This window comes from Panthera uncia (assembly GCF_023721935.1).
Source record: "Panthera uncia isolate 11264 chromosome E2 unlocalized genomic scaffold, Puncia_PCG_1.0 HiC_scaffold_19, whole genome shotgun sequence".
NCBI lineage: Eukaryota > Metazoa > Chordata > Mammalia > Carnivora > Felidae > Panthera > Panthera uncia.
The window spans coordinates 3,397,082-3,409,121 of NW_026057588.1; the positions used below are offsets into that span (position 1 = coordinate 3,397,082).

At 46.3% G+C, this 12,040-nt stretch overlaps 1 protein-coding gene and 1 long non-coding RNA gene across 4 annotated transcripts in view; one reads left to right on the forward strand and one right to left on the reverse strand.

Annotated features, from left to right (window-relative positions):
- LOC125915821 (zinc finger protein 470) overlaps positions 1 to 12,040 on the reverse strand; it is a 46,599-nt gene that overhangs the window by 9,396 nt on the left and 25,163 nt on the right. The window contains exons 1-3 of one of the 2 annotated variants that reach the window (XM_049621845.1): positions 3,691 to 3,889; positions 2,799 to 2,932; positions 1,426 to 1,514 (exon numbers count right to left, since the gene is read on the reverse strand). The exons of the other annotated variant lie outside the window; for it this stretch is intronic. Coding sequence (XP_049477802.1) covers positions 1,426 to 1,458 — 33 coding nt within the window. The 5' untranslated portion in view covers positions 1,459 to 1,514; positions 2,799 to 2,932; positions 3,691 to 3,889. Of the gene's footprint in view, positions 1 to 1,425; positions 1,515 to 2,798; positions 2,933 to 3,690; positions 3,890 to 12,040 lie in introns of those variants that run through there. 2 annotated transcript variants of the gene reach the window in all.
- LOC125915884 (uncharacterized) lies at positions 3,928 to 8,773 on the forward strand. 2 transcript variants are annotated; one of them, XR_007455778.1, is made up of 4 exons: positions 3,937 to 4,324; positions 5,232 to 5,311; positions 7,517 to 7,743; positions 8,759 to 8,773. It is a non-coding gene; the product is annotated as an uncharacterized LOC125915884 (long non-coding RNA). The 2 variants fall into 2 exon arrangements; XR_007455777.1 differs by lacking the exon at positions 8,759 to 8,773 and having other exon boundaries at positions 3,928 to 4,324; positions 7,517 to 7,775.

Genomic DNA, 12,040 nt, shown 5'->3' on the forward strand with positions numbered 1-12,040 from the left:
CTCATGAACTATGAGATCAGGACCTCAGCCGAAGTGGGACACTCAGCCAACTGAGCCACCCAGGTGCCCCTAAATAATAATTTTTTTTAAAAAGCCATTTTAAGGTTTATTAAGCAAATTTTGGGGTTCCTAGGTCATGGTCTTGCCATTCCCAAGTTTGAACCCCGCGTCAGGCTCTGTGCGGACAGCTCAGAGGCTGAGGCCTGCTTCAGATTCTGTGTCTCCTTCTCTCTTTGTCCCTCCCCTGTTCACACTCTTGTCTCTTTCTCTCTCAAAAATAAATATACATTAAAAAAAAAATAATAAAATTCACTAATCAAATTTTATAATTTCTTACAATAATTTGTTCATCATCCTCATTTAGCAGTCCACTTTAATCAGAATATGAATTATAGTTCTTAATTCTATTATTGATCATAAAAATATTAAAATTAAAAATATTCCAAAGTTTGAGAAACTCTAATCCATAAGAAATGAAAAATTTGGAATTTAGTCCAAGAAAATAATCAGTGATGAGGGCAAACGATGATCAATAATCTGATCGATAATCTCTATTAAATAGTAAAACATGGCAACAACTCAGCTATGGAACAAGGGGCTGATTAAACAGATGAGGATGTTCATCTCAGAAAGAAAAAAGGATGTAGAACATTCCCTGGCATTTTAAGATGTTCATGGCTCCAAGTCACGTGGGGAGGGGACAACTCCACACCCTCCGACCCAAATCACGTGTGCCTGCATATCTCCCCTTCCTTCAAGATGCACCTCAGGAGTCACACCTCCCTTGCCTCCTCGCTCCAACAGGGAGTACGACTGTGTAGGCTTTATTCCGCACCCAGATCTGTCACCAGGGAGGCAAAAAGGAGCTAAAAATAAAGTACATTTCGTCCTGCTAGACTGTGGCCTGTCCCAGAGCTTCACCGGGCCAGAGGAAAGGACACCTTTCTCTAATTCACCCAAAGGTATTCATGTGGACTTGCCCACTACTCCACGGCAAGTCCACTCCACACCTACAGCACTGACCACACCGCACAAATAAATGTTGGTTGCCTTTTCATTTCTCCAACAGATTATAAGCCAGGACGGGTACTTAGGGACTAGACAGATCATGGCTCTCAAATTGCCTCTAAGGACTGCATTTCTGTGTTGTCAGATGCGTATGAGAAAACTGAGCACAGGGAAGGAAGGGCTCAGAGTGGTCATTTCTCGAATGAAGACTAAACAGCTGTAGGAAGAAGAGGAAGCTGGGCCAGGGCGCTGGGCTGAGTCTATCTCTGGCCCCATCACTCATCAGAGAGGGAAGAAATGGGAGCCAGGCCTCAGGGTGCAACTCTTAGGCAGACAATTTTCAGAAGGAGACAAACACTCTCGAGTCCTAGAAAGGAAGACAGTATTTTAAGAAGGAAAGAGGGAAGACTAACTCACCAGGGGCATGGCTTTAAGAAGTTCAACTCCCATCACCTCTTCCTCTTCCTGGCTCCTCGTGAGAAGTGCTTTACCCTGAGAGGGCAGAGCTGGCAGAGAAAGGAGCAGTGAGAGGCTGAGCGGCTGTAATAATCACAGCCCAGAACTCTGTCCTCCCTTCAGCTCCCTCTGTTCCCCCACCGCCACCCCCACATCCCCTCGCCACCAGGAGCTTAGTGGGAGACCTACTCTGCTCTGGGTGTTCAGGCTGAGTGCAACCTCCTTCCGTCTCAAAGCCACCCATCATTAACAACAGAGACATACCAGGAGTGCTGCCTGAGTGAACCCTCACAGACCATTTGCTCAAGCAGACAACTGTGCAACTGACTAGCCAGGGTCGGTCCAGACTCTACGGGACCTGGTGCGGCTGACTAGTCAGGGTCGGTCCAGATTCCACGGGATCTAGAAACAGTCATCTTCCCCAGAGAGAACTATTACCTCTGTTACAACAAAGGGTCCACATGGCTTCCAGATAACTGGACCAAATAAACCCATCAAGAGACCCATTTTGCTCTGTGACAAACCATGTCTCTTCTGAGCCAAGTTTCTTCAATCAGAAAGAGGATAAAAGTCCCTGACTTGGGGCGCCTGGGTGGCTTGGTCGGTTAAGCGTCCGACTTCGGCTCAGGTCATGATCTCGCGGTCCGTGGGTTCCAGCCCCGCGTCGGGCTCTGTGCTGACAGCTCAGAGCCTGGAGCCTGTTTCAGATTCTGTGTCTCCCTCTCTCTCTGCCCCTCCCCTGTTCATGCTCTGTCTCTCTCTGTCTCAAAAATAAATAAATGTTAAAAAAAAAAAAAAAGTCCCTGACTTAATTCTGGTTTCTTTCCTCAAAACTCTGGTTTTCCTTTATTAAAATGACGACAGGGGGCGCCTGGGTGGCTCAGTCGGTTAAGCACTGACTCTTGGTTTCGACTCGGGTCTCCGCTCAGGTCATGATCTCGTGGTTTGTGAGTTCTCACGAGCCTCAGCTTTGGGCTCTGTGTTGAACGTGCAGAGCCTTCTTGGGATTTTTCTCGCCTCTCTCTCTGCCCCTCCACGGCTCTCTCTCTCTCTCAAAAAATAAACATTTTTTCAAAAATGACAATAAGAATGAACACTTCTTGACCACTTACTATGTGGCAGGATAAGTGTTTTACAGGCATGAGCTCAGTGAACCCTGATAACAGTCCTATGAGGTACACACTCTCCTCTCCATGCCACGTAGGAGAAACTGGGTCAAAAGTTTGAGAAACAAAAACTTGCTCAGTGGGGGTTTTGGGGATCTCAACCCTTGAGATTATTTAACCGTCTGAGAGTCACTTCTTCTCCCGTCCCAAGTAGTTAAGGATACTGACCTCAAGCCGTTGTAGAGAGGATTACATGAGAGTCAGTACCGGAGGGACTCCGGAGCCCTCCAGTCCTGGAACCGAATCCCGGCTCTTCCACACACTAGCGATTACCCAGCCTCTGTCTGCTTCAGTGTCCTCATCTGCGAAAAAGGAGGGACCAGAGTTTCCGCGTGCTGAAGTGACACTTGGTGTGACTGTCCCCAAAAGGTCCCGGAACCCAGAAAACAGTGGCTATAATTATTGCTGCAGCAAAACAGGAAAGAACAGTCTGGCTGTGAGCTGTGCTTCCTCCCCCTCCCCCGCCCCCCCCCCCGCCCCGCCTCCTTTCTCTGGTGGCGGGGAGAGGGTGCGACAGAGAAGAGTGAAGCAGGAATGGGATGGGTTCTTTGACCACACCCTGGAAAGGCGGGGTCCCTCTCCACTTCCAGAGGAGCCCACCCCTGCGAACCCCATCCCACAGTGACCTGCGGGGCAGGACCTTGGACCAGGTCAGGTGACTCTGGGCAGGTCAGCCTCACACTCCCGGCCCCCGACTCGCTGGCCTCCTGGGTCCGCCAGTCCGGGAAGGAGCCTGTCGGATCAGGGGACCCATCTCACACCCCGGCCTGAGGGACCCCACCCCAGACTCCGGACTCCTGGGACTGCCAGCCCAGGAAGGAGCGTGTCAGGTCAGGGGCCCCCCTTCTTATACCCAGGCTCGAGGGTCACTACCCCCGACTCTGGACTCCTGGGTCCACCAGCCCGGGAAGGAGCCTGTGGGTCAGGGGACCCCTGTCTCACACCCGAGCCCGAGGGACCCCATCCTCAACTCTGGACTCTGGGACCGCCAGCCCCCGCGGCCGGGGCCGCCCTCCGCCAACACCGTCGCGGCCGCGCCCCAGCCACCTGTCACCCTTACCTCCGACATCCGCTCCGGTACACCCCTCCAGCCTCACCGCCCCAACCGGGCCCGCGCCGGCCTCGCGGCGGCGGCGGCAGCTGGAGCGCACGGGGCTGGCCTCCCCGGGGAGGCTGTCCGGAGCCCGGGTTCTAGCCGTCATTCGTTCCCTCACGCCAGCCGCTCACGCGCCGCCAGAACGCGCGCGGCCGCCCCGCGGGGTCCGCCTTTCTCTTAGACCCCCGCCGGAAGCGGGCGTGTCCTCCCGCCGCAACGGCCCCTGGGGAGGGTAGTCCAGACCCGGCGGCGCGACTGCTGGGCTTAGTTCCCCGACCCGGCCTCGGGGCCGCTACACTCAGCCCCCTGCTGAGGCCCCCAGACGGGGAACAGAACCGCCCAGAAGCCTCTCAGTCCCGACTCCAGGCGCCCAAAGTACAGGCCGGCTCCCTGAAGCGAGCCGAGTCCCGAAGATTCTGGGAACCCCCGCCAGGCTCAGAGTGCGCAGGCGCCGCCGTGAGGCGCACAGCGCGGAGGCCTGGGTACTGCGTCCCCGCGCCTGCGCCTATAGTATCGCTGGAGGCGTGCGGCGCGCAGGCGCTCGGAAAGTGGGCGGGGCTTAGGGCAGGCGGGCCCAGAAGCAGATCCTTATTGATAGGTGAGTAGAGATCTGAGTTTTTGTTTTGTGCGTGCGTGCGTGCGTGTGTGAGTGTGTGTGTGTGTGTGTGTGTGTGTATAACTTGTCCTGTGTGTGTGTGTGTGTGTGTGTGTGTGTGTGTATAACCTGTCCTGTTTCATGCCTACCAGTTCTCTCGCTGATAGAACCTATGCCCCCCAGCCTGTTTTTTTCTCGCCCTGCTAGAATGAAAGAGCCCCGAAGACACACAGCTTGTAGGGCCTGTTTAGGGCTGTACTCCCAGAAAATGAAAGAGTGGCACATGGTAGGTACCCAGCAAAGAAATGAAATTCCCAAGTGTGCAGAGGCTGGTCCACTACCTAACACTCCCAACTTAAGCCACTCTCAGACACATCCCGTCACTCAAAGCAACACAGCCCCATCGAGGCGCTGGTTTTCCAGGATCCAATCTCTCTGACTTTGTGGACCCCGCCATGAAGTGAATTGTAGCTGCGACGACGCCATCTTTAAGTAATTGTAAATGGAAGCTTACTTAGTGTTTGTAATAATTTGTGGTTAGAATCGGATAAAGACGATACTGATAGTTTCCATTTTATTTTAACTTTTTAACATTTATTCATTTTTTTGAGAGACAGAGCATGAGTGAGGGAGGGGCAGAGAGAGAGAGAGAGAGAGAGATACACACACACAGAATCCAAAGCAGGCTCCAGGCTCTGAACTGTCAGCACAGAGCCCGATGCAGGGCTCGAACTCACCAACGGTGAGATCATGACCTGAGCCGAGGTTGGCTGCTTAACCGACTGAGCCACCCAGGCACCCCTGATATTCTCCATTTTAGAAGTAATGTATAAAGAGTTTGGAAACCTTCACTGACATCTTCACAAGAAAAACATTCAACAAACTGAAAATCAACAACTTTTTTTTTAAGACCCATCAGAAAATAGAAGTCACAAAGGAAACCACACCCCAAAATTTGGAAAGACCGGCAAATACTGAAAATCATGGCAGGTATGAGCTTACCTGAAGCAGAAGCTGCTGGAATCATAAACTTACACACTCTTCACTGGTAATTTTGGTGAACTGGAGGTTTAGTGTGGACTGCATTGTGAGTTTAAAACTCCTGGAGCCCTAGATGGGCTCTCCTACTTTCATGGATTTTTACCTCCAGGAACTCCATCAAGTTTTAACTCTAAAGGTCAGGGTGGGGGAATCTTCTTGAGTTTTGGGCAAGGGGAGGGGAAAAGTAAACATTTTGTAGTACACTCAGAGCATTTTCCGTAACAAAACCCTGCACTTAGGAAAACTACATACCAGAGCCTTTTTGGACTTGAGGGAAGGCATTTGGGCAGGTCCCGCCTCTCTAGTCTTTCTGCCTCAGTAAAGGCTAAGAAGCATTTCTGAAGGTCAGAGTCCAAGTGCTCAAGCCCACTGAAAAGCTGAGATTTATTCATAAGATTATACAATAGTTCCCCCTCCCCTTAATAGACTGCATACAGCTAAGGAAAGAGTGAGTGAGTTTGAGGACATGCCAATAGAAACTCTTCCAACTGAGATACAAAGAGAAAAAAAGAATGAAAAACACTCAGGGGGTGCCTGGGTTGGCTCAGTCAGTTGAACATTGGATTCTTGATTTAGGCTCAAGTCATGATCTCACTGTTCAGAGCCTGCTTGGGATTCTCCCCCACCCCCACCCCAATTCTCAAAATAAATAAAACTTTTAAAAAAGAGTACCAAAATAACAACCATCAGAATATCCAGGAACCATGGGACAATTACAAAAGGTATAACCTATGCATAATTGTAATACCAATAGAAGGAAGGAAAAGAAACATTTGAAGTAATAATGGCTGAGAGGTTTCTAAAGTTAAAATGACAGACACCAAGCCACAGATCCAGGAAGCATAGACAATACCATGGCAGGACAAATATATACAAAAAATATATACACCTAGGCATATCATATTCAGGATGCAGAAAAATCAAAGATAAAATCTTGGATTGCCAGAGGGGAAAAGACATCTAAGGGAGAAAATAATAATATAAAAGTTTCAATTAAAACCAAAGTGACATAAAGAAAAGGGGAAACAAAATATTGATTATGTAAGGTGACTGTCAATCTAGCACTCTTGCTAATGCCCTTACAGGTTCTAATTGGTTTTTATAGGTAAATCTTCATATCTACCAATAATAACAGTTATATCTACTCTCTCCCTATCACTGCGTCTCTTAGTTCTTTCTTTCCTTACGGGATGGCTGGACCTCCAGTACCATGCTATTTGGTGGGAGCAATACTGGATGTACTTGTCTTATTTTTAGTGTCAAAGTGAAAGCATTAAGTACAGTTGTACTTATTATTGTTTTATGTTTATTTATTTTTGAGAGAGAGACAGAATGTGAGTGGGGGAGGGGCAGAAAGAGAGGGAGACAGAGAATCTGAAGCAGGCTCCACACTCAAACCCATGAACTGTGAGATCATGACGTGAGCTGAAATCAAGAGTCAGTCACTTAACCATCTGAGCTATCCAGGGACCCCCAGAAACCCTCAGTTTTTCTCTATAGTTATGAATCTCTTATGGTTTGCCTCCTTCTCTGTTTTTATCTTATTTTTCCTTCCCTTCCCCTATGTCCATGTTTTGTTTCTTAAATTTCACATATGAGTAAAATCATATGGTATCTTTCTCTGACTGGCTTATTTCCTTAGCATAATACCCTCTAGTTCCATCCATGTAGTTGCAAATGGCAAGATTTCATTCTTTTCCTTCGCAGAGTGATATTCCATTGTGTGTGGAGGGGGGATATAAATATATATATACCACATCTTCTTCATCCATTCATCAGTCAGTGGACATTTGGGCTCTTTCCATACTTTGGCTATTGTTGATAGTACTGCTGTAAACATTGGGGTGTATACGTCCCTTCGAATCAGCATTTTTGTATTCTTTGGGTAAATACCTAGTAGTGCAATTGATGAGTTGTAGGGTAGTTCTATTTTTAACGTTTTGAGGAACCTCCATACTGTTTTCCCTAGTGGCTACACCAGTTTGTATTCCCACCAGCAGTGCAAAAGAATTTCCCTTTCTCCACATCCTCGCCAACATCTCGTTTCCTGAGTTGTTAATGTTAGCCATTCTGACAGGTGTGAGGTGGGATCTCATTGTGGTCTTGATTTGTACTTCCCTGGTGATGATTGATGTTGGCCTGCTCACTTTCAAGGAAGCCAGCTGCCATGTTGTGAGCTGTCCATGTGGAAAGAATTGATATGTCCAGACAAAAGCCAGCAAGGACCCCAACCCAGCCAACAGTTTAAATGAGTGCGTCTGCAAGATGATTATCCTCCCATGAAGCCTTCAGGTGAATGTCGCACTGGCTAACAACCTGCCTGCAGCCTTGTGGGAATTGAGGCACCCAGCTAAGCCACACCTGGACTCCTTACCCAAAGAGTGAGCTAATAAACATGTTTGTTTTAAGCCACTATGCTTTAGCGTAATTTGATACACAATAGCTAACTAATTTGCCACTGTACCTCTTAAACTCTATGATACAGTAAGTTAAAATAGGGATTCTCTTAGTAGTCATGGATATCACAGGGATTAGAATGACAGTAACTACTGTTACTAAAACCCATGTCATTCTTCATTCATATGAGGACTTTAAGACACAGAACAGATGAACATAAGGGAAGGGAAGCAAAAATAATATAAAAACAGGGAGGGGGACAAAACATAAAGGAGTCTAAAATATAGAGAACAAACAGGGTTGCTGCAGGGGTTGTGGGAGGGGGGACGGGCTAAATAGGGAAGGGGCATTAGGGAATCTACTCCTGAAATCATTGTTGCACCATATGCTAACTAACTTGGGTGTAAATTAAAAAAATAAAATTAAAAATTAAAAATACAACAAAAAAACACCATGTCATTAACTTAACCCATATGAGTTAATTTTTCACTCACATAATAATCCATTGCTGGTGTTCTTCAGTGACTGATGGCTTTCATCCAGATAGTAGTTTAGGGGCCTGGAGTTCTTCCATATTGCAGTTTTGCCATTCCATGCTATCAAGATTCTTCTTCCAGCTGGACCATACAGCCGCATCATAACAAAGCCCCAATTGACATACTCCTATCCAAACCACACTGAAGATTAGTCTAATAGCCATAACTAGAAGCAAGAGTGGCTGGGTAATGTAGAACATACCTGGATATTCACATTCCAGAATCAATTCCAGACAATAGAAAAAGGGGTGGTCATCTAGTCATAACACAGGTAGCATTAACAAATACCCAGGACCTTGGAAAATAATCATTACAGGTTTTTGGTGACCGGACCTGCTATAAACTACATGTATAAATGCAAGTCTTTTAGGAATTCCAGTGGAAATGTTCATAGTGATTTTTGTTACACTCATTCAAGAGTACTCAGTCCTTTTTCTTTTTTTTTTTTATGTTTATTTTTTAGAGAATGCGAGTGGGTTGGGGCAGAGAGGGAGGCACAGAATCCGAAGCAGGCTCCAGGCTCCAAGCTGCCAGCACAGAGCCTGACGTAGGGCTCGAACTCGCGAGCTGTGAGATCATGACCTGAGCTGAAGTTGGCCGCTCAACCAACTGAGCCACCCAGGCGCCCCTACTCAGTCCTTTTTCTATTGACACAAGTCTGTGTGGGACTTGACAGCCATGCCATGAAGTGTTTTTAACTAAAACAAAACCCTAATGCGGTTTCAACCCTGGGGATCAATGATTAAATATGGTGGAAAGATCAAGTATCAGAACATCCTTGGAGTTCTGCGGTTTATTACAATGATTTCATTTTCTTCCTGTGGCTAACAGTTACCCTGTAATTCAGCTACAACACATGACATAGTTCAGTACTCCCCTTTCAAATGCAATCTGTCATGACAAGTCCCAATACATAAAGGAGGAGGCTTGAGGAAAATTTTAAGATGTTAGTGCTTCACGTCAAAAGAACATGGAAAGGCTACCGGCCCCTGACAGGGGACCTTGCAAAAGGTGAGCCAGAGGCTTAGACGTAAATAACCCAAGCCAGCATTTTGAACCCCTGAATTCTTTTGTCTTCTGTCACAAGGGAGATATGGCAAGAAGGATGAGTAGGGAGGTTTCTTAAGGCTTGAGAGAATTCAAAGTTTTCTAAGATGCTTGAATCCTTCATGATGGCTCCATTTTAACAACATAGATTCAGATCTTTCTTAAGACTTCAGTTTCATTTAAGAGATGTGACAAGTTGGGATTCAGTAAAAAATCATAGCTCAACAACTAACTGGACCCACTGTGGCTTTCATGGTTAGAGAGTAAGATGATTCCCAACATAATCACAAAAAGGCCTTGATTTTAACTTTTTGCTTAAGGCCACAATTTCAAGTGGCCTTTTAATTATCTAATTTCATTATAAACAAGCATCACACATGCTTTTGGAACTAGGATTCCTCATCGCCTTTCGTTGTTGCTAAGAGCTACCTAGTCATTAATGTGCCATGGGCTTATAATCCTCCCCTATCAAAGAGAGCCTTTCTGAGGTGCCTGGGTGGCTCAGTCGGTTAAGTGTCTGACGCCTGATTTCCACTCAGGCCATGATCTTGCTGTTCGTGGGATCAAGCCCTGTGTCTGGCTCTGCCCTGACAGAAGGGAGCCTGCTTGGGATTCTCTTGCTCTCCCTTCTCTCTGCCCCTCGCCTGCTCTCTCTCTCTCTCTCAAAAATAATCATTAAAAAAATAAATAACAGCCTTTCCTAGGGTTGAATGCATCACTGTATTTATAGCAGCATTATTTACTGTAGTCAAATTATGGAAGCAGCCTGTGTCCACTGATAGATGAATGGGTAAAGAACATGTATACACACACACACACACACACACACACACAATGGAATATTACTTAGCCATCAAAAGGAATGGAATCTTGCCATGTGCAATGACACGGATGGAACTAGACAGTTTATGCTAAGTGAAATAAGTCAGAGAAAGACAAATGCCACAATTTCACTCATATGAGGAATTTAAGAAACAAAACAAATGAGCAAAAGGAAAAAAGACAAACCAAGAAATACTCTTAAACCAATGGTTACCACCAAGGAGGTGGCTGGCAGGATGGGTGAAATAGATAAAAGGGATTAAGAGTACGGTTCTCTTGATGAGAACTGAGCAATGGATAGAACTGTTGAGTACCTATATTGTACACATGCAACTACTATAACACTGTATATTATCTACACTGGAGTTAAAATAAAATTGAAAAAAGAATAGCCATTCCTAATACAAAACAAAAGTTTCTCAGTCTTTTGATCTCAGCAATCCTTAATATTCTGCTTCCCTATTGTTTGATAATCATTTTCTTTTTTCTTTTTTTTTTAAGTTCATTTATTTTTGAGAGTGAGCACATAAGGGAGGGGCAGAGAGAAAAGGAGACAGAGGATCCAAAACAGGCTCCATGCTGACAACAGAGAGCCTGATGAGGGGCTCAAACTCACAAACTGTAAGATCATGAGCTAAGCCAAAGTCAGACACTTAACTGACTGAGCCACCCAGGCGCCCCTGATAGTCATTTTCTAGTATCAGTTGCCACATGGGCTAGCTTTGGGAACAAAAAAAGCAGACTTTAACTTAAAATTAGAATATGTACATATAAATTTTTTTTAATTTTTTTTTTTAACGTTTATTTATTTTTGAGACAGAGAGAGACAGAGCATGAATGGGGGAGGGTCAGAGAGAGAGGGAGACACAGAATTGGAAGCAGGCTCCAGGCTCTGAGCTGTCAGCACAGAGCCCGACGCGGGGCTCGAACTCACGGACCGTGGGATCATGACCTGAGCCGAAGTCGGACGCTTAACCGACCAAGCCACCCAGGCGCCCCTAGAATATATTTTTTTAAGTAGGCTTCGTGCCCAGTGTATAGCCCAACACAAGGCCCAAACTCACGACCCTCAGATCAAGACCTGAGCTGAGATCAAGAGTCAGACGCCCAACCCACTGAGCCACCCCAGGCGCCCCAGAAGTTAAATATTGGAAGAACACCAAGTACTTCACAGATTTAAAAACCTGGACAGGAATGGTTTTAGTGGATCAGACTGGCATGTAGGGGCGCAGAAATCTTCAGGCTGCTGTCAAAGAATGGCTCACTTCCAACGATGGTACTTCCTTCCGCTGGTACAAGGGCCCCAGCCCATCACAATGGACACCGACTATGCAAGGCTGAACATTGGCCCTGCTCCTGTCCCTGTGTCTCCAAGCCACAAATGAGAAATCTGATTGGCTTAATTGCAGCCACGTGTGACTGGCAGTTCACCAGAGCACCACAGAATGAAGAAAGGGAACGTGCCAACAAAGAGCCAGAAGTGGGTGTGCGAAAGACAAAAAAACAGATTTTGGGCACCTGGGTGGCTCAGTTGGTTAAGCCTTTGACTTTGGCTCAGGTCATGATCTCATGGTTCATGCGTTCAAGCCCCACATTGGACTCTGTGCTGACAGCTCAGAGCCTGGAGCCTGCTTCGGATTCTGTGTCTTCCTCTCTCTCCGCCCCTCCCCTGCTCATGCTGTCTTTCTCTCTCTCAAAAATGAATACACATTAAAAAAATACTTTATAATACAAAAAAAGACAAAAAAGGTTTCAACATTTATACTGAAAAAACATGTATACACACACACACGCGCGCGCGCACACATATACACGCAAACATATATATATATCCAATATTAATTTTGACTCTATGGCTACAAGATGAGTTTACATA